The sequence below is a fragment of the Bos grunniens genome, chromosome 19, assembly GCF_055505025.1.
Source record: "Bos grunniens cultivar Pamir isolate PY7600 chromosome 19, Bosgru_T2T1.0, whole genome shotgun sequence".
NCBI classification, from domain to species: domain Eukaryota; kingdom Metazoa; phylum Chordata; class Mammalia; order Artiodactyla; family Bovidae; genus Bos; species Bos grunniens.
This window is the reverse complement of record NC_141183.1, coordinates 21,256,232-21,275,647: the sequence shown is the minus strand read 5'-3', so window position 1 is coordinate 21,275,647 and position 19,416 is coordinate 21,256,232. Positions and strand designations below refer to the sequence as shown.

The 19,416-nt window shown below is 43.4% G+C and overlaps 1 protein-coding gene across 3 annotated transcripts in view; it reads right to left on the bottom strand.

Moving 5' to 3' along the window:
* DNAJC7 (DnaJ heat shock protein family (Hsp40) member C7) overlaps positions 1–19,209 on the bottom strand; it is a 29,806-nt gene extending 10,597 nt beyond the window's left edge. For all 3 annotated transcript variants that reach the window (XR_015147604.1, XM_086357693.1, XM_086357694.1), the window contains exons 1-5: positions 19,118–19,209; positions 5,029–5,117; positions 3,935–4,059; positions 3,468–3,581; positions 2,720–2,794 (exon numbers count right to left, since the gene is read on the bottom strand). Coding sequence is in view for 2 of the 3 variants with exons in the window: in XM_086357693.1 (XP_086213819.1) it covers positions 2,720–2,794; positions 3,468–3,581; positions 3,935–4,059; positions 5,029–5,117; positions 19,118–19,194 (480 nt within the window). In the remaining variant the exon portion in view is untranslated. The remainder of the gene's footprint in view (positions 1–2,719; positions 2,795–3,467; positions 3,582–3,934; positions 4,060–5,028; positions 5,118–19,117) is intronic.
* Positions 19,210–19,416: the final 207 nt, after the last annotated feature.

The window sequence follows — 19,416 nt, the reverse complement described above, 5'->3', positions numbered from 1 at the left end:
TTCTCCATATATTCCCATCTTTTTTCTCAGTTTGTTCTCTGAGCTTTCACTTTTTGTTTATCTGCTATTCCTGGGAGATTCTTCTTGAATCATATTCTCCTAGGAATAACTGATCCAACAGAGAAATCTGGAGTTCAGGGACACCTATTCCCTCTAAAAATCTGGTCAAGAAGTGATGAAGTTTGAAAACGTAGAAATAACTCAAATTCTATCAACAGGAGACTAGTTAGGTAACGTAGACATTCGTAGAACAATATGTGGCTCTAAGGTAGAATGAAGAAGCTCTCCATATTAATATGGAAAGACTTCCAAGGCCTATTAAGTAAAAAAAATTTTAAAAAGGGCAAGGTATAGAACTTTGCATAGCATTATTACCTTTCATTCAAAAAAGAGAGAAAAAAAAAAGAAAATGAAGAATCTGTATTTGTATTTGTTGGGAATTCCCTGGTGATCCAGTGGTTAGGACTTGGCGCTTTCTCTTCCAGGGGCCGGGTTCACTCCCTGGTTGGGGAACTAAGATCCTGCAAGCCACACAGCACGGCCAAAATCAGTATTTGTTTATTTATGTAGACCAAAACTGTAGCAGAAAATAGAACAAGAACAGTGCTTACCCCTGGGGTGAGAAACAGACAGATGGAAGACAAGTTTGGAGAAAAACTTATCACTGTTTATACTTTCCAGCCTCTGAACCAAGAATAGCATTTATTCAAATATTTAAATTTAAAAGTAAGGGAGAGTAAGTAAACACCATGAGCTGTTGCACCTGGAAGACTTTTCTGCAGTGTCAACAGTAGGGACGCTTCTCCTTGAATGACACAGGTTATACCATGGAAATTCTAAGGACCATAGGAAAATGCAGGCATTGAATAGGGGAGTCATGGTGCTAATTTCCCCCTCCTTAAACAGAAAAAGAATTAGGGGAGAGCAGTCAGTCAAATGTAAGCAGTCACACCCTGCTGCCTTTGCTAGGTTCTGTACCGAGATGGTTCGGCTCCTGGTGGGGAGTGTCAGTTGGAGCTTTAGGGCTTCACTTCCCACCCCCACCTCCCCAGGACTATGGACAGCTGCAGGCAAAGAAGATCTTTGTTTCTTACAAGTTCATCTGTTTCCCCTGCCAGGATCATAATTCTTCATTTGTGACATCACCATGAACTACAGTGGGGGGGCTGGGATGTCACAAACAGAGGATTCTGTCACAAACTGGGGATTCTGGCTCTAGGATACGCAAGAAAGAAAAGAAACCCAAAAGACCGCCTTTCGAGACAAAGCTTTTGCTTATGTAAACCTCAGAAAACGTGACAGGAGGCAGAACTGCTTTCCAAACATACACGCACACACACACACACAAAGTATGAATCACACTACAAAGACACCACGGTTACTAAAACCAATGGACAGAAGAGGGATGCTAATAAGTTAATATGGACTCTATAAGCTAATCAGATATTACCACATAAAAAGACCATCACAGTCTGTGACTTAAGAATGATTCTTAACTGTACCCTTTCATCAAGCATTTGAGGACCTGCTATAGAAAGTACTGAGCAAATTCCCACATAAGAATTGACAACTCCAGCTCTTGGATGATACAAACTTCTTTTAAGTGATCCTGAAAACTGATCCTTATCAGTGACTTTTAACCCTTTTCAAGGCCACTTACCTCCCTTTGAAACTAGTGAAAGCTGCTTCCAAGTTCCCTTGCTCAAGACCTAGAAAGATACCTGCAACTCGGATACCTATCCCCATGTCTCACACAGGTCAATCCCTTTGCCAAGTACATTTTTCATGAACTGCCATACAGCTCCATAAAGGACAGCGGTGTGCTTTCGTGGAAACACTTAACATCAAAAGGGTAGTGTTTATAGCCTGACAACAGGCTATAAAAACACTACTCAAAAACGTAAAAGGGGTCTCTACTTTTTATTTACAGCTGCGTTCAGTTTGCAGGTATTAAAGCTAGCTCTCATTATTCTAATAAAAATATGTAATCCAAACTTAATATTTAATTCCAACTGGCTTTTCCTTTACTAACCACCACACTTTTAGGCTGCTACCTCCTATCAGAAATAGGGATGAACTCAAGTAACAGACTTGTACTGCTTTTTATTACAAAGTGAAATAAAATTAAGAAAAGAAACACTTCAACAAAAAAGTTTTTTTTAACTCTGTTGATGTGGAGCAACAGGAGCTCTCACTCCTTGCTGGTGGGAATGCAGAAGGATACAGGCCACTTTTGAAGACAGTTTGATAAGTTCTTGTAAAATGTAACAAAGTTTTACTATAGGCTCTAGTAATTGCACTTCTTGGTATTAACCCAAAGGAGGTGAAACTTAAAGCCACACAAAAACCTGCACACAGATGTCTAGAGCAGCTTTATTAATAACTGCCCAAAACATGTTGTAACAAATATATCTCTGGAATTCCCCTCTGGGGAATGTGGATAATGGAGGAGGCTATCCAAGTGTGGGGCAGAAGGGCTACGGGAAATTTCTGTACTTTCCTCTCAATTTGGCTGTGAACCTAAAACGTTCTTTAAAAAATTAAGTCTTTAAGAAAAAAAGAGGGAAAGAAATGGCCAATGCCAAATTAAAGGGAAGTTTATTGTTTTAGATCTTCTGTACCTTACTACTCCTCTAATTACCACACACACACACACACACACACACACAGAACTTTGTGAGAAAAGCGTAGATGAGATTTTTACATAGTTGTAGTTTACCTTCCGAAAATCCCGCTTCTCAAAATCCGTTTCTGCTATTTTCTCATATTCTATGACTGCATTCGCATTCTTGAACTATACCGGAAAAATCATATAAGAGAGTTTTAATGAAGCTGTAAATTCCACAACCACAAAACCCAACAGGGCCTTGATGAATTTATTTAAAGAAAATCAGAACCACAGATTTTCACAAGTCATATTGGTGAAGATGCAGCCAAGATTTCTTAACAGAAAGGTGAAGGCCCAACCTTCACCCTCAGTTTGAACTTAAAAGTCAGAAACATAAGAACCACGACAAGATGTATGTAAAATAAGAGGCCCTGTCAGGGGTTTGGTGAGATTCTCACTAAAATGTATCCAACAGTAAACAAGGTACATAAGAAAATGGAATTAAAACATGTTTTAGCTGCTAACAATTTAATTAGGATCTGAATTCATACAAATTTTTTAACCTCACTCAAAGCAGTTCCTTGATGCATCTGCCCATGCCCCACTTCTGCCAACTCGGAAACTCTCTACATTTCATAGATTTTTCCAAAGCTGTAAATCATATTCAAATTTTATTCAAATTATCCCCTTTTACAGATAAGGAAGCTGAGGCTCTGAGAGACTATGAGACTTGTGCACAGTCACCCAGGTGTGGCTGATGGCAGAAGTGAGACAGGATCTCAGTTCTGATTTTCAAGTCACTATTCCTCCCAAATACACCACCGTGTTTCCTCTGATACAAACAAGGTCAAGCCCATACCTCCTGCTGGGCCTGAGCATTTTTGTGATCCAGTTCTAGGGCTCTCTGGAAACTACGACATGCCGCCATGGCATTCCCTAGAGATAGGTGGCATTTGCCTTCTCGTAGATGTCCCTAGGAGAAACACAAACGGGGAAGAAAAGGAACATGACTGGCCAAGCAAAGGGACATCAACAGCAGGAACACCCACACAAAACCAACAAGGGATGAAAAGAGCCAGAGCAGCAGTTATCAGCCAGGGATGACTCTGCCTTCCACGGCACATTCAGCAGTGCTAGATATGTTGTTGCTTGTCACAACTGGGAAAGCAGGGAATCTGCTGAAATATCCTACAATGCACAGGACAGCCTCCTACAATAAAGAATTATCTGGCCCGAAATGTTAATAATGTCAAATCTGAGAAACCCTGGGCTATAGGAACTCAAGTACAAGCAACTTAGTACCCCTGAAACAGCCCTATTACATACCCGGACGAAAGTGTCATCCAACCTCACTGACTGCTGTGCATCCCCGAGAGCTTCCCGGAACTTTCCGAGCATCATCAAGGTGGCGGCTCGATTCCCATAATAGCTAGCATTTTTAGGACACATATCTACAGGAAAGGCAGAAGAATGTGAAACAAAGTTTAGCGTGGGTCACTGCTTCAAAAACTCAGGGGCACCGACACCCTCAGAACTATATCAAGACAATCAAACTATAAAAGGAATGTTGGCATGCTCTCTTTAAAGGCCATGGCCAAATTTTTGACTACTTGTGCAACGGACAGTAACAATGGTGAAATCAATTTACAAATAAAAGTTATTTAGAAATGATTTATATTTAGCTTTAAAGTGTACTGATTATCTTTTAGGAGTGACGGGTTAGCACATTTATCTTAATGATTTGTATTTTATGTAATAAGATACAAAAACGAATTTGCATTTATTGAGTTGGAGGTGCAGACGGAGCAATTTAGGTGAGAAAAATGCTGATACGAGATTAAAATACTGCAAACTGAGCATGTAACTAAGACTTGTTAATATCTACAAAGGTCTCTTTCAGTTCTGGTTTCCTCAGTGTGAAACAGATCACCAGCCCAAGTTCATGCATGAAACAGGGCACTCAGAGCCGGTGCACCAGGACAACCCAGAGGGAGGGGATGGGAAGGGAGGTGGGAGGGGGGTTCGGGATGGGGGACACATGTACACCCACGGCTATTTCATGTCAACGTATGGCAAAAACCACAATACTGTAAAGTAATTAGCCTCCAATTAAAATAAATAAATTATTTTAAAAATCTACAAAGGTCATTTTCTAAGACAGTAAATGAACTGGCAATGGCTGAGAGGATTAAGGTGGTTATCCTTCTGCCATATTATCTAGAATTTCTGGAACTGCCTTTAATTTGCCAAATGAAGAACCACCTGCTTGAGCCACAGAAAGTTATTCTTTCAGGTCACTAAACCCAAAATAGTTCACACAGTTAACAGTTATCAATCTACTAAGCAGAAAGATTACTTCTTACAGAGGAGCTATTTATAACAGCATTTGGCAAATTATTTTCAAGCATATTCCTTCTCACCTATGGCTTTTGTATAATAGTTATAAGCTTCATTGTAATCTTTCTTGGCATAGTAGGCATTTCCTTGTTCCTTGAAAGACTCTGCTTCTCTGAAAAGGAAAGAGAAAGAGAATCATGTTACTATACCCAGGGAATGACCTCTATAATCTCATGGGAGCAATCTTTTGGTCTAGAGTACCCGGCACATAGAGCTGAAAGTTAATGTGATACTTGAAGGAATTTATAGATTTGTTCAACGGGCTGATGTACCAAAAGGAGGTGCTAATGAAAGAATTTAATGTACAGGAGACAGGGATCAAGACCATCCCCATGGAAAAGAAATGCAAAAAAGCAAAATGGCTGTCTGGGGAGGCCTTACAAATAGCTGTGAAAAGAAGAGAAGCGAAAAGCAAAGGAGAAAAGAAAAGATATAAGCATCTGAATGCAGAGTTCCAAAGAATAGCAAAAAGAGATAAGAAAGCCTTCTTCAGCAATCCATGTAAAGAAATAGAGGAAAACAACAGAATGGGAAAGACTAGAGATCTCTTCAAGAAAATTAGAGATACCAAGGGAACACCTCATGCAAAGATGGGCTCGATAAAGGACAGAAATGGTATGGACCTAACAGAAGCAGAAGATATTAAGAAGAGATGGCAAGAATACACAGAAGAACTATACAAAAAAGATCTTCATGACCCAGATAATCACGATGGTGTGATCACTGACCTAGAGCCAGACATCCTGGAATGTGAAGTCAAGTGGGCCTTAGAAAGCATCACTATGAACAAAGCTAGTGGAGGTGACGGAATTCCAGTTGAGCTATTTCAAATCCTGAAAGATGATGCTGTGAAAGTGCTGCATTCAATATGCCAGCAAATTTGGAAAACTCAGCAGTGGCCACAGGACTGGAAAAGGTCAGTTTTCATTCCAATCCCAAAGAAAGGCAATGCCAAAGAATGCTCAAACTACTGCAAATTGCACTCATCTCACACGCTAGTAGGAGAAGGGAATGGCACCCCACTCCAGTACTCTTGCCTGGAAAATCCCATGGATGGAGGAGCCTGGAAGGCTGCAGTCCACGGGGTCGCTGAGGGTCGGACATGACTGAGCGACTTCACTTTTCACTTTCATGCATTGGAGAAAGAAATGGCAACCCATTCTAGTGTTCTTGCCTGGAGAATCCCAGGGACGGGGCATCCTGGTGGGCTGCCGTCTATGGGGTCGCAGAGTCGACACGACTGAAGTGACTCAGCAGCAGCAGCACATGCTAGTAAAGTAATGCTCAAAATTCTCCAAGCCAGGCTTCAGCAATACATGAACCGTGAACTTCCTGATGTTCAAGCTGGTTTTAGAAAAGGCAGAGGAACCAGAGATCAAATTGCCAACATCCGCTGGATCATGCAAAAAGCAAGAGAGTTCCAGAAAAACATCTATTTCTGCTTTGTTGACTATGCCAAAGCCTTTGACTGTGTGGATCACAATAAACTGTGGAGAATTCTTCAAGAGATGGGAATACCAGACCACCTGACCTGCCTCTTGAGAAACCTATATGCAGGTCAGGAAGCAACAGTTAGAACTGGACATGGAACAACAGACTGGTTCCAAATAGGAAAAGGAGTACGTCAAGGCTGTATACTGTCACCCTGCTTATTTAACTTATATACAGAGTACATCATGAGAAACGCTGGACTGGAAGAAACACAAGCTGGAATCAAGATTGCCGGGAGAAACATCAATAACCTCAGATATGCAGATGACACCACCCTTATGGCAGGAAGTGAAGAGGAACTAAAAAGCCTCTTGATGAAAGTGAAAGTGGAGAGTGAAAAAGTTGGCTTAAAGCTCAACATTCCGAAAACGAAGATCATGGCATCCGGTCCCACCACTTCATGGGAAATAGATGGGGAAACAGTGGAAACAGTGTCAGACTTTATTTTTCTGGGCTCCAAAATCACTGCAGATGGTGACTGCAGCCATGAAATTAAAAGACGCTTACTCCTTGGAAGGAAAGTTATGACCAACCTGGATTGCATATTCAAAAGCAGAGACATGACTTTGCCAACAAAGGTCCATCTAGTCAAGGCTATGGCTTTTCCTGTGGTCATGTATGGATGTGAGAGTTGGACTGTGAAGAAGGCTGAGCGCCGAAGAACTGATGCTTTTGAACTGTGGTGCTGGAGAAGACTCTTGAGAGTTCCTTGGACTGCAAGGAGATCCAACCAGTCCATTCTGAAGGAGATCAGCCCGGGATTTCTTTGGAAGGAATGATGCTGAAGCTGAAACTCCAGTACTTTGGCCACCTCGTGCAAAGAGTTGACTCACTGGAAAAGACTGATGCTGGGAGGGATTGGGGGCAGGAGGAGAAGGGGACGAGAGAGGATGAGATGGCTGGATGGCATCACTGACTTGATGGACGTGAGTGAGTCTGAGTGAACTCCGGGAGGTGGTGATGGACAGGGAGGCCTGGCGTGCTGCGATTCATGGGGTCGCAAAGAGTCGGACACGACTGAGCGACTGAACTGAACTGAATGAAAGAATCTGAGTTTTTCGGATGCTATATTTTTTGGTCACTTTGATACATTCAAACTAAATCAAGAAAACTCTCCCATGCTGCCTGACCTCCCTTCTCACTATCCCTACCTTTAATCATTCCCTTAGGACAGACACCAACTTACAGACACTCTCTCACAGGGATGAAATTTTTATATTTATGTCCTTTCCACTGTGTCACAACTTCTGCCTCTTGAGCAAACTGACAAAATCAGTTATAGGTAATTCCTTTCAGAGGTAACTGATTTCTCAATGTGAAATGAGTCGTATCCTTGGAATTTTGATGATTTATTCTTTCGAAAACTGGCTCATGCATTGGTCACCAGAAGGACAAACAGCAAAGCAGGTGACAAAGATGTTAAAAGCATAGCATATTGGTGTTTAAGATGGAGGACAGAGCTGAGTGACAGGAGACACACAAAATATCGGCTGCCAGAGTCATACTCTAAGAGGGACCCGCCTACTGGAAGTCTCTCTGTCACATCTATGTGGATGCTTACTGCTCCCCTGACCATCCCTCTAGTACCTTGCATAACACCCAATGGGTAATATAAAAAATTCTGCCCTACTCCAAGATCCAATTTTTGAAGCTGTGCCATGAGACAAACTATACTTTCAAAAAGACAATGATATATAATGGGGAATTATGATTTTGACGAAAAAACTAAAATCAAATCAGATATGACCAACAATATCTCAAAGAACAAACTTGTAACCTATATCAGAGATACCCAAAATCACTCTGATGAATCACCCTAATGACCAACCTGAATGACAATAATTCTTTACCAAAATAACTAAATATCTGGGCATTTCTGTTCTAAGAAAGAGTAACGAAATTTCTTTTTGCCTTTTTCTTTAACACATGCTAAGAGCCCAGTTCAAGGGCTGCCTGAAGTGAAGATGAAAGTACAGTTGTTAACCTTGGTGATGGTACAAGAAGTTTACAGCTTGATTCTGCGCACTGCGGCACCTGGGAGATTTGTGATTTTATTTACTCATGTATTTTAAACTATAAACTAGTAAAGCCATCTTTTATTGAGGCGATCTCTCTTTCCAGTTTTTTCCATCACTGCCCTGGCAAGACCCACTAACATGAAAGGTCTGCTAGCAGAAAGGAGAGGCAAAATGAGGGACTCCCTTGGCAGTCCAGTGGTTAGGATTTGGCGCTTTCACTGCAGGGACCCAGGTTCAATCCCTGGTTGGGGAACTAAGAAAAAAAAAAAAAAAAAGAACTCAGAAAAAGAAAAGGAAAATGACCTATAAATGTTGACAGATTTGATCTGTGATGGATTTGAATAATTCTATTATACCAATTGTCACAATGCCATAAAGAGGCCATCTGCTATTACAAGTTCTCAAGGAGGATCCCCCAAGTGCAAGACTTATAAGACCAAGCACAATCTTTCTACATGGTGAACACCATACTGTAACTGTCAATTAAGCCAGGCACTATAAAAATGATGAAGAGCCTATCCTTTAAGAGCAGACATGCCAGGGACTTCCCTGGTGGTCCAGCGGCTAGGACTCTGATCTCTCAGTGCTGGGGCCCTGGGTTTGATCCCCAAATGGGAACTATATCCCACATATTACAACTAAGACCCTGTGCAGCCAAATAAATAAATAAAAATAAATATTAAAGAAAAAAGAGCAGACATGCCAAAAGACTGAAGAAAGGACTTCTCCAACACTGGATGTCACAAGTTGAGTCAAACCACTATGAAGAAATGAGAGGAGAAAATGCAAAAGAAGCATTAGACCCAAACTGTATCTAAGAAGACCTAGCCTTCTCTTCAGTCAGCCAGTGGCTAAGACCACACAAATTCCTGAGCAAAACTAAAGGCAGCTGGGCACTCAGATACATGTTGTGTCAGTGTAAAAAGCTTGTTAGTCAAAGATCGAACAATCTGGAGAGCTAGAGAGGTGCCCTTTCTTTCCTGAAAGAGAAGGAGGCCGTAAGTTCAGCACTGGCTTTCTATCCAAGATTCAAAAGATGACTTCTGTGGAAAATCAGTAATCATTACTGAGGCCAGGTACTTTCCATACATTATCTTATCAGGTGAGTTTCATTATTCCCATGTTTCAAAGGAGGAAATTAAGGCTTTGAGGTTAAAAACTGGCTGGAGGTCAGAGTGTAGACCCACACCTGTCAGATCCCAAAGCTGAGCTGTACCCTATCTACTATACTGAGCTCTCTTTAATACTCACCTCTAGCTATTGCCTGAGACTTTAAAAATTAATCTGTAATGCTAAGAACAGTGAATACGAATTTCTTTCAACTAAGACACAAAATAGCCCCAGCGTATAAAATCCAACTCCAGACAGGCAATCTGGATTTAAATAAGCCAAATGACACTCCTAACAATTAGTCACAGAGACAGCAGGGCTTCTTTCCCTTTAAGATGCATGACCTAGTGAACTGGACTTTGCCTCCCCCAAGAAATGCATTTCATTTTAGTAAATGGTGAGTAGATTCCATTCTAGAGCAAACAAAGCGAGTAATGTAGAGTCAGCCCACAGCAGAAAGAACAAGAAGAATTGTGTTGTGACAAGTTACCATGTTTTTAACCTCACACTGCACAGCATCAGGCCAGAATTAGCTATTCCCACACAACTGCCTCATGAAAAGGACTTATTTTCATAGAAACATGGTTGATTAACAGCTGCCTAAACAATGGGCACTTAGTGCTTTTAAACTGAATGCTTATTTTTTGCCTCCAGGTCCAACAACCAAAGCGGAGTCCCTCCTTCACTGTGAACCTCCCCACCAAATACACGATGAGCCCTGACCAATGGCCTGACCCTGAGAGACCAGCCTAGGAAAGAGTGGATCTTCAGAATCCAGCATGGCAGCAGCAACAACTGAACAAGGCCACATCAGGAACAATTCCAGGGTCAAATCCATTCAAGTCCTGCCTGGGAGTCTGAGAAAGGGCTGAAGCTTGTTCAAGTTGCCCCTACAGCCAAGGGACTGAAGGATGAGATGTCAAAGGCACAGGACTGGAAAAGGAGGAGAGCTGGTTAACACTGGAACTGAGGGCAATCTGGCCGTGGCATCTGTCACTCCACTCAACTGCCAGTCAATTAATTTGAGAACCAAGTGAGGTTACATGTACCTAACTGAAACACATCAGTACTAAAAAATGAAGAATTAGCATTAATTGGGTTCACCTGGATCAGGTTAAAAAAGGAACAGATTCAAAAGGGACTACATTAAACTACATATTATTTTTATGGCTGCAAAATAAAATTCAGACTAAACCCTGAAATACAATACCACATCAAAATACACACTTGGTCACAGCTGACCCGATGTCACTATTAACATCTACACTGTATTTCTAGTGCATTTTCAAATTTTCAAAACATTTCCAACGAGGACCCAATACCGTGTGTCTTCCAATAGAGGAAGAGCTTGTGAGGCGCCCAAGGGGGCTGCGCAGGTCTCCTCAATCGTCCAGTCTTAAGTTTCCCCACTAGATCCTGTTAGTGGCAAGGTTTTTGGGTTAAAACTAATTTATCCAGTTCCACACCCAATCCCTGGATCAACTCCAGGCAGAGTAAGTGTCACTTCTCTGATTCACTAAGAGATGCGGGGAATGACTACCTCCATCAGACCAGACCTTTCACTTTAATAGTCAGCAACAAATCCCTGTGAAAACAGCTACTGAAAGGTTTTCCAAAGACTCTGCTCTCTCTGGATGTATGATGGGAAGGTGTCCCACAGCAGGATCAGTGCCAAAGGGCCAGGCTGCCTTCCCTCCACAGACAAAGGTAAGGAGAAGACACTCCACTCTTGTTCTGCTTTGCTACTTTAAAGAATATTTCTTTACTTTTCAGAAATAACTTCATCAATCAGAAAGCTGCAGCATGAAAACCTGCTCTTCTAACACTACATGTGCACTAAAAATCTGTACATCCTCTGATCATGCGGTTCCATTCTCTACTTTAGCACTCATTCACCACAGATGCTAATTACACCAACAAACCCTGCCAAGGGAATCATTGGGTATCACACAGGTCTTAGCAGGGCTCAGCATCATGTGATCAAATCAGACAACTTGGGCTTATGATCACCAGCCAACTTTGCACATTTACAATTCAGCTAAATTAAAAACACATTAAAACACCAAAGCTGAAATAGAATGTGTCCCAAGCTAGATGCTCTATAAAAACTTCAATTTTCTCTCTAAATACTTCCACGTTGAACACAAACAATACCTTTGCCTTAGGCCAACTAGACTACCTTCTAGAAAAGACAGGAGTATTTAGAAACTTCACTCAGCTCTCACTTAAGGCAGGATTCACTGGCAAGTAGTTTTTTTTGTTTTTGTTTTTTAAATGTTTCAACATTACTGGGTTCTCTCTGGAATTACTTCACAGGTATATTTGTAATATACCGTTTTTAGATATATTTTACCCCAGTGCATGAAAAATAAAGACTTCACTACTCTACATTTGCAACTGAAGCAATACTGATTGATTAGATTTCTGAATGACTAAAGTGAGGGGGTGGTGGGTGAACCACTGTGCTCTTATTTCAAGTATTGGGCTAGAATAGACTTTTCATAAAGTTCAGTTCTTCCAACAGCCATTCATAACAGTTTAAATCAAAACATATGTAGCAGCTTGAATGAGGTTTTTTGTTTTTTTTTCTTTGTGTTTTCCCCATGTATTCTGCTACTTCAGAAGTGGAATAAAAATCTAGCTTTGCTAAAATTACAACTCAGGACAAAATGATTTCTTGTTAGAGCAAAGGAGTGTTAGGGGCCTCTGACTTGGAGACTATTTTACTGGCAGGAATAACTTTATAGAAAAAGATATCTTTCCTTTCTTTACCTTCAGGCTTTTAATAATAATACTTTATACTGTCAATGAGTCAAATATCCTTTATCCGTTTGTACTGTATTTAGTACTTCCAAAATGTCACCCTTACTCTATGATTGTTGCACCCATGTCTTTTATTCAATCAAATTTACTAGTTGCCCGTTGATCTAGAAATGCCCTCCATCCTTCAGAATTTACAGGCTCTTGGCCAGTTTCAGAGTAGAAATTCCTTCTTCCTTCCCACAGTATGAGCCTCTTGTCCCAAAGGCATGCCACAGGGGCTGGGTCATGTGTACTCTCTCTGACCTTCAAGAAGAGCAAAGTAACAGGAGCCAGAAACGTTTCACTCCAACTTACCAAATGCATATTATTCTATTTCTTTCTGTTTAGTCCTCTAACCTAACAATTTAAGTTTCACATGAATAGGTGGAAGTTACACATGACCTGGAACAAATATCATGGACAGAGGAGCCTGGCGGGCTACAGTCCAAGGGGTCACAAAGAGTTGGACGTGACTTAGCAACTAAACAACAACGCGATTCCACAGATAACAGTGTTTGCGAAATGCAAAGTGCTGCATACTGATTGCAAACAAAGGCCTCATAAAGGTCCAGAGAAAACAGAACGTGGTCTCTATCCAGCTGCTACATGTTGGTAAGGGTGGGCTGCTGCTGCTGCTACTAAGTCACTTCAGTCATGTCCGACTCTGTGCGACCCCATAGACGGCAGCCCACCAGGCTCCCCCATCCCTGGGATTCTCCAGCAAGAACATTGGAGTGGGTTGCCATTTCCTTCTCCAATACATGAAAGTGAAAAGTGAAAGTGAAGTCCTTCAGTCGTGTCCGACTCTTAGCGACCCCATGGACTGCAGCCTACCAGGCTCCTCCGTCCATGGATTTTCCAGGCAAGAGTACTGGAGTGGGGTGAAGGGTTGGGCTACCCAGCTTCTTTTCCCCAATCTTGTGCAGACTAGAAAGTGTCTGCTTTCACTTAAAAGCCCAGTTAAAACATCCGCCCTCCCCCAGAAAAGAGAAGGAGATGGAGATGAAGAAAATATACCAGTTCAAATTGTCCTGTCTGGACACTCACAGGAGTCTCAACAGGGGCAGAGCCAGAAGAGACCAAGAGGCGCCAAGGGCAGACAGAGACACAGACTACACGAGGCAACAGCGCTCTCTACTGCTCAAGCAGGGAAGGACACCAGCCAATGCACCGGAGCCCGCTGTGTGGTCTACTCAGTGGGGAAAAAGAGGAAGCAAGGAATCAGTCAGGCTGGACAGAAATTCCATCACTGAAGGCAGAAGGATATTCTCAAAGAAATAGTGAACTCAACTTCATTAAATACTTATGCTAGTTCCTTAAATAGGATGTCAAAATCTGTGGCATCTACTTAACCTCCATTTACCCCTGGGAACAGGAGACCCAACCATAAGGCTGTTTTTGAGAAGTGAGCTTGGTAGAAGCTACTCTGAGGACACCAGCCACTGGCTTTTCAGCGTTAGCCAGAGACTTGTTTTCAAAATATCTCCCCGAATCCATCATTTTCTATCCCTTGGTTTCCCATTCTGTGACATCTCCCACTACCCTCATAGGGACACTATCATGCATTAAAAATCAAGAACTGGGGAATTCCCTGGTTAGGACTCCACACTTTCACTACGGAGGGCCTGGGTGTGATTCCCAAACGGGGAACTAGGATCCCTGCGATCCTAGCTGGGCGATGTGGCCAAAAAGTCTAGAACTGAGGAACTACAGTTAAGAAAAAGGCTGCTTTCCAAGCTGTTTTTATGTGTGTATGCATATGTGTGAGGGGGGTGGGGGGGAGTGGAGATGGGAACCGTAGTCAGGCATCGACATTGCCAACTGTTATTTTGCTTCCCAAGTTTTCTTGGTTCTTGAGTTCATCAGATGGTTGATGGTCTCAGAGCAAACTACCCAAGGAAGAATTCTCAGGACAGCAACACCGATAAGACAAGGTCCTGCTTCTCTCAGACACCCTCCCCAGAAGCCTAATATTAGAATGAGAAGAGACAGTTAACACTTCGCTTATCGGACAATCTGGCCTCCCCACACAAAGTCATATGCCAATAGAAAATTAGGTCTCAGAATCAGACTTTGAAAGTCAAATATTCCTGCTCATATTACCATTCTCAAAAGTCGCAATCACTTATATCCCTGCCATGGTGGGCTAAAACACAGGAACTGCTGTTTGGACCTAGCATGGGGAAGGAAAAAAACTGTCAATCCAATAAAATGAACAGACTACTGGAATAACGTGCATGCTGAATCCTGTTCTTACTGCTGAAATTAAGACAGTATAAAAGAATACCTGGAACGACCTCTAAGTAACTTCCACATCACTCAGCACAGGAGAAAGGGGACCAACATTAGTGAAGTAAGGGAGAAATGGGCTCTCAGAGGGCCTTTGCATCAGACCACAAGGCACCCAGGCAGCCACCGACCATTGTTCTCCAATCTCTTAAAGACCTAGAGAAAGAAAGCAAAGGCAAGTGCCTACTAGGCAGATTTTAAAAACTTTAAAACTACTAGCTTCAATGACTAAACCAATCCCTGATTGGTTGGAATGTACAATAAGCCTGGGCTTTAAGCCAATCAGAGTTCTGGTCGTTGGGAACGAACTAGACAGTAGAGCAACTGCCACTCACTCACATTTTATTGAAATTGCTCAGTTTACCTGGCTTCAGTTAATATGTGGATCTGAATTAAAGCAGCAGGGAGCAGAGACATCCTTCCTCCAAACTACCTTTGCTCCTGCTATGATTAATTAACAATTTTGCCACTTGTTAGTATCGGGGTGCAATCAATTATTTGCTGGTATTCAGGATTCTGTATTCCTAGGCTTAGCCCTTCCTTAACCATGACTTATTTGTCCCGTGTCCCATTTCTTCATGGGACACACATGAGTATACCACACATACTTAGAGTATACCAAAGTGAAAATGAATGCTGAGAGCAGTTTCTCTCTGATTGGGGCTCAAGGTCAAAGAAAATTCCCATTCACCTTGCATGCTTTGTCTAGCTGCCTGCCCTGGAACTTCAGGAGAAAATTTAGGGGGACAAAAACCTAGGAATTTGAAACAGAGTGGGGAAGAAGGGGGAGAGGCATCCCGGCAAGCTCCACAGTTAAGGCCACAAACTCCAAAACACCCCAAGGAGCTGCACTGAATAGCAACTTCTGGATACGGATCCAGGGTTCAGTGCTTCCCACGACCAGTATGCAGAGAGAAATAAAAGGCGAAATTCCAAGAGTTTAGTTTACAATACCGAGGTACTAAGAAAGGGCCTCATAATGACTGTTCTTGCTTTTCTCCATTAGGAAAAACAGATACTGAGAGGATCAGCCCAAGGAATCAGGTTAGGATGCCCTGCTCCCTGGTGGCTCAAGTGGTGAAGAATCCGCCTGCCAACGTAGGATCACTGGGTCGGGAAGATCCCCCGAAGGAGGAAATGGCAACCCACTCCAGTATTCTTGCCTGGAACATCTCTTGGACTGAGGAGCCTGGTGGGTTACAGCCCATGGAGTTGCAGAGTCCAACACGTCTGAGCACGCACTGAGCACGCACGTATGCCCTGCTCCTCAGTCAATGGCTCTTGTAGGGTCTTCCAGACCTCATTGCCCAGTCAGATCCCCAAGGGATATGCTGAGACACAAGTGCTTCTTCTCTTGATAAGCAACTTGAAATCCTTCGATTTTACCATAATAAAGACTACCTACAGTGACCAAACTGCTCCCCAATCCAGGAAATGTGAGCTGAGAGCCTGCACTCAAGATAGGCATTCATATATCAAGTAAAACAATCAGCAACTTCTCAGGAAAATGAGAAGACCTTAAATTAGCTGAAATAAACAACCTCAGAAATTGAGTCCTCTGGGCTTCCCAAGCAGCTTCGTCTGTTCTGGTGGGCAAAGAGAAATAATAATCCTCATATTCAGAAGCCCGATCTATTTTGGACTGCCAACTAACACACCTTTTATTCTAGCCTCTCAGCTATGAGGGAAAAAAGAATTTTGTACAGAGGAACAGGCAAAAAAATGGAAGTCCATTTCTTTCTCTCTTGAGACTCTAAAGCTAAGGAAATAAAACATGCAGCTATTTAAAATGCTACAACCATGAGGTCGAACATCTTGAAAGCTCCTCACTCTGCCCTCTGTGGGACTATGACAATTCAGAAGCAGGCTACCCTTGGGCCACAATACAAGGAAGAACTCCTTGCTGGACTTTACAAAAACAACCCAAGAGAGACCCATCAACGCTCCTGTCCCCAAGTGAACTGGGACTACGACTGTAACAAGAGACAACACAAACTTGGCCAAAAACTAACCAAGTCAGGTAGTAAAGGGCATCTGTAAGAGACATACCTATCCCTGCCCTCTGCTGTGGCTACACAGGAGGACTCCAGGATACATAAAAAATGTAAAGCCATCTTCCTCCAAAACCTCTAAGTCACCACTCCATTTTCAGCATTGGAAATCTACACGTAAACAAGGCTTTTCCTTACTAACAAGAGTCCAATATTTACCCTCCTAAGGATGTCTTACAAGACAGAAAGTGAAACTGTGATATTTTTCCTTATTTCATTATATTTTCCTTTTGACTTTTTTACGTGATACACAATAAACATATTTTATTATGTTTTAAAAAGATCTATATGTTTAACATACAAGTCTATTTCATAAGAATGCTTTTGTTTTTCTTTCCTTAGTGGTAGCTAAATCCATGTATTTTACACTCAATGAAATCTTAAACTCCATGAAATAAGGCAGTTAACATAAGTTAACACCTTTCCTTATTCTGTTAACTGCTTGCAAATATCATGTTTTTGTGTGTGTGATGTGGGGTCCCCAGGCGATGCAGTGGTAAAGAATCTGCCTGCCAAGGCAGGAGATGCAGCTTCGATCCCTGGGTCGGGAAGATTGCCTGGAGGAGGAAATGGCAACCCACTCCAGTATTCTTGCCTGGAAAATTCCATGGACAGAGGAGCCTGGTGGGCTACAGTCCGTGGGGTCAGACTGGGCAGGCAGGTGCTATCACCTGGTCACATTACAGCATCACCTGTTTTACCTTTTCTTATGACAGAATATGGAGATGGCAATGGCACCCCACTCCAGTACTCTTGCCTGGAAAATCCCATGGACGGAGGAGTCTGGTAGGCTGCAGTCCATGGGGTCGCTAAGCGTCAGACACGACTGAGTGACTTCACTTTCACTTTTCACTTTCATGCAATGGAGAAGGAAATGGCAACCCACTCTAGTGTTCTTGCCTGGAGAATCCCAGGGACAGGGGAGCCTGGTGGGCTGCCGTCTATGGGGTCGCACAGAGTCGGACATGACTGAAGTGACTTAGCAGCAGCAGCATGATAGAATATCCTCTAAGGCTGAAATTTTTTTTAAGGAAAAAGATTTGCTTCACATAGGGGCTTTGACATGAAACTCAAATTAGGGACAGTGCCTACATCAGAAATTTATACTGAATTCATTTTAAATTACATATAGCCCATCCCAGGGACCTACTAACCTGCAAACTACATTTTGTCAAGGTTCTCAGCTCCCAACAAGTCAGGAACTTGAGACAACTGGCTGCAGTACCCACCCTTAAGCTAGTTAACCATTCATTCTGCCTCCTTGAGTACTTATGTTTCAAATATGGATAGTTAAAAAGAAAAAAAAAAAATCTCAGAATCCTGATTTCAGATTTCATGAACTAACCACAACCACCACCTCAAACCACCCAGACTGAAGCCAGAATGGCCTTGGTATAAAGATACGAAATATGTGGGAAAGAGACTGTGGAACTGTAGTCAATTAACTCGTGGTTGATAAAGAGAGGGCTCCAAACTTCCAGAAGCTTTTTGTTAATTCTGCTCCATGTTTAGGACAAGTATGACTACCCACAACTGTGTTCCAGCCCCACTTCCAATAACCTGCCTTAGCTGTAGCCAAAATCCAGAGTGTTCTCGAAAACCACTCACTCAGCAGCTCCCTTGGCTGGTCCGGACTGGCAATCTCGAGCCACTGCGGCTGCCCAGCAGCGCCAACAGCCCAAGCAGCTGCCCTCCTCCTTGCTGCTTAACTTAAAAAACAGCCCTGGGTAGAATGAGGATCTTCGGAAGGGTGGAGGGAGAGGGCTTGACGTGTACAGCATGAGACAAAACCCCTCACCCTTCTTTCTCTATCACCTTCCACTTCTGGGGTAACCGAAGGGCCACCAGGTCAATCATGGAGACACACACAGTCACCTCGGGCCCAACTAGTGCTCGCTGGGGTACGATTACGGAGGAAAGGGGTGAGGACAGCAAAAGCTCTGCATATGCAAAGGGCTGACAGACAACAAGGCACAGAAATTAACAAGAGAAGGAGGGGGTCTGGGGAGGTGTAAGAAGGCATCATTATCGCGGTGCCGCCACCTCCACACCGCAAAAGACCTCCAAGATCCCCTCAGAGATCTGGCCTCTACGACGAGAACGACCTTCCTCTCTGCTTGGGGTACAAGGCCATATCTCAGCTCCTCAGCAAGGCGGAAGCGGGAGAGGAGGGCAAACCTCCAAGTGCGCCCCTTCAGGGGGTCCATCCGGACTCAATCTCAGATTGTGGGGGGGGGGGGTTCTCGGAGGGCGGGGCATCGCCTCTACAGGGGTTGCACCACACCAAGGACGGGGTTCCCGGAGCCATGGAGCTGAAGCTCGCCTCTTCCCCTACCCTGCCACCCAGTTACCTCTTCGCCTCCTCGTCGTCTAGCAGCTCTGGCTCGGTCGCCGCCATTACCACATCGCACTCCGCGGCAGCCGCCATCTTACCGCCGGGACCAGAGAGCCGGGTGGGAGGTCGGCGGTGAAGAGCACTTCCGGTCGGAGCATCGAGCAGCTCACCGGCGCTGCGCCCAGAGGGGCTCCCTCGGGCCCGTCTACCAGCGAGAGGCTCTGCTTCGGGCCAGAGCGGCCTCCCGCCCCCGGAGGTCCAGGGTGGTCTCCGCGCCGGGGCGGGGGGCCAAGGACGGTTCCTGTGCGTAGGGGG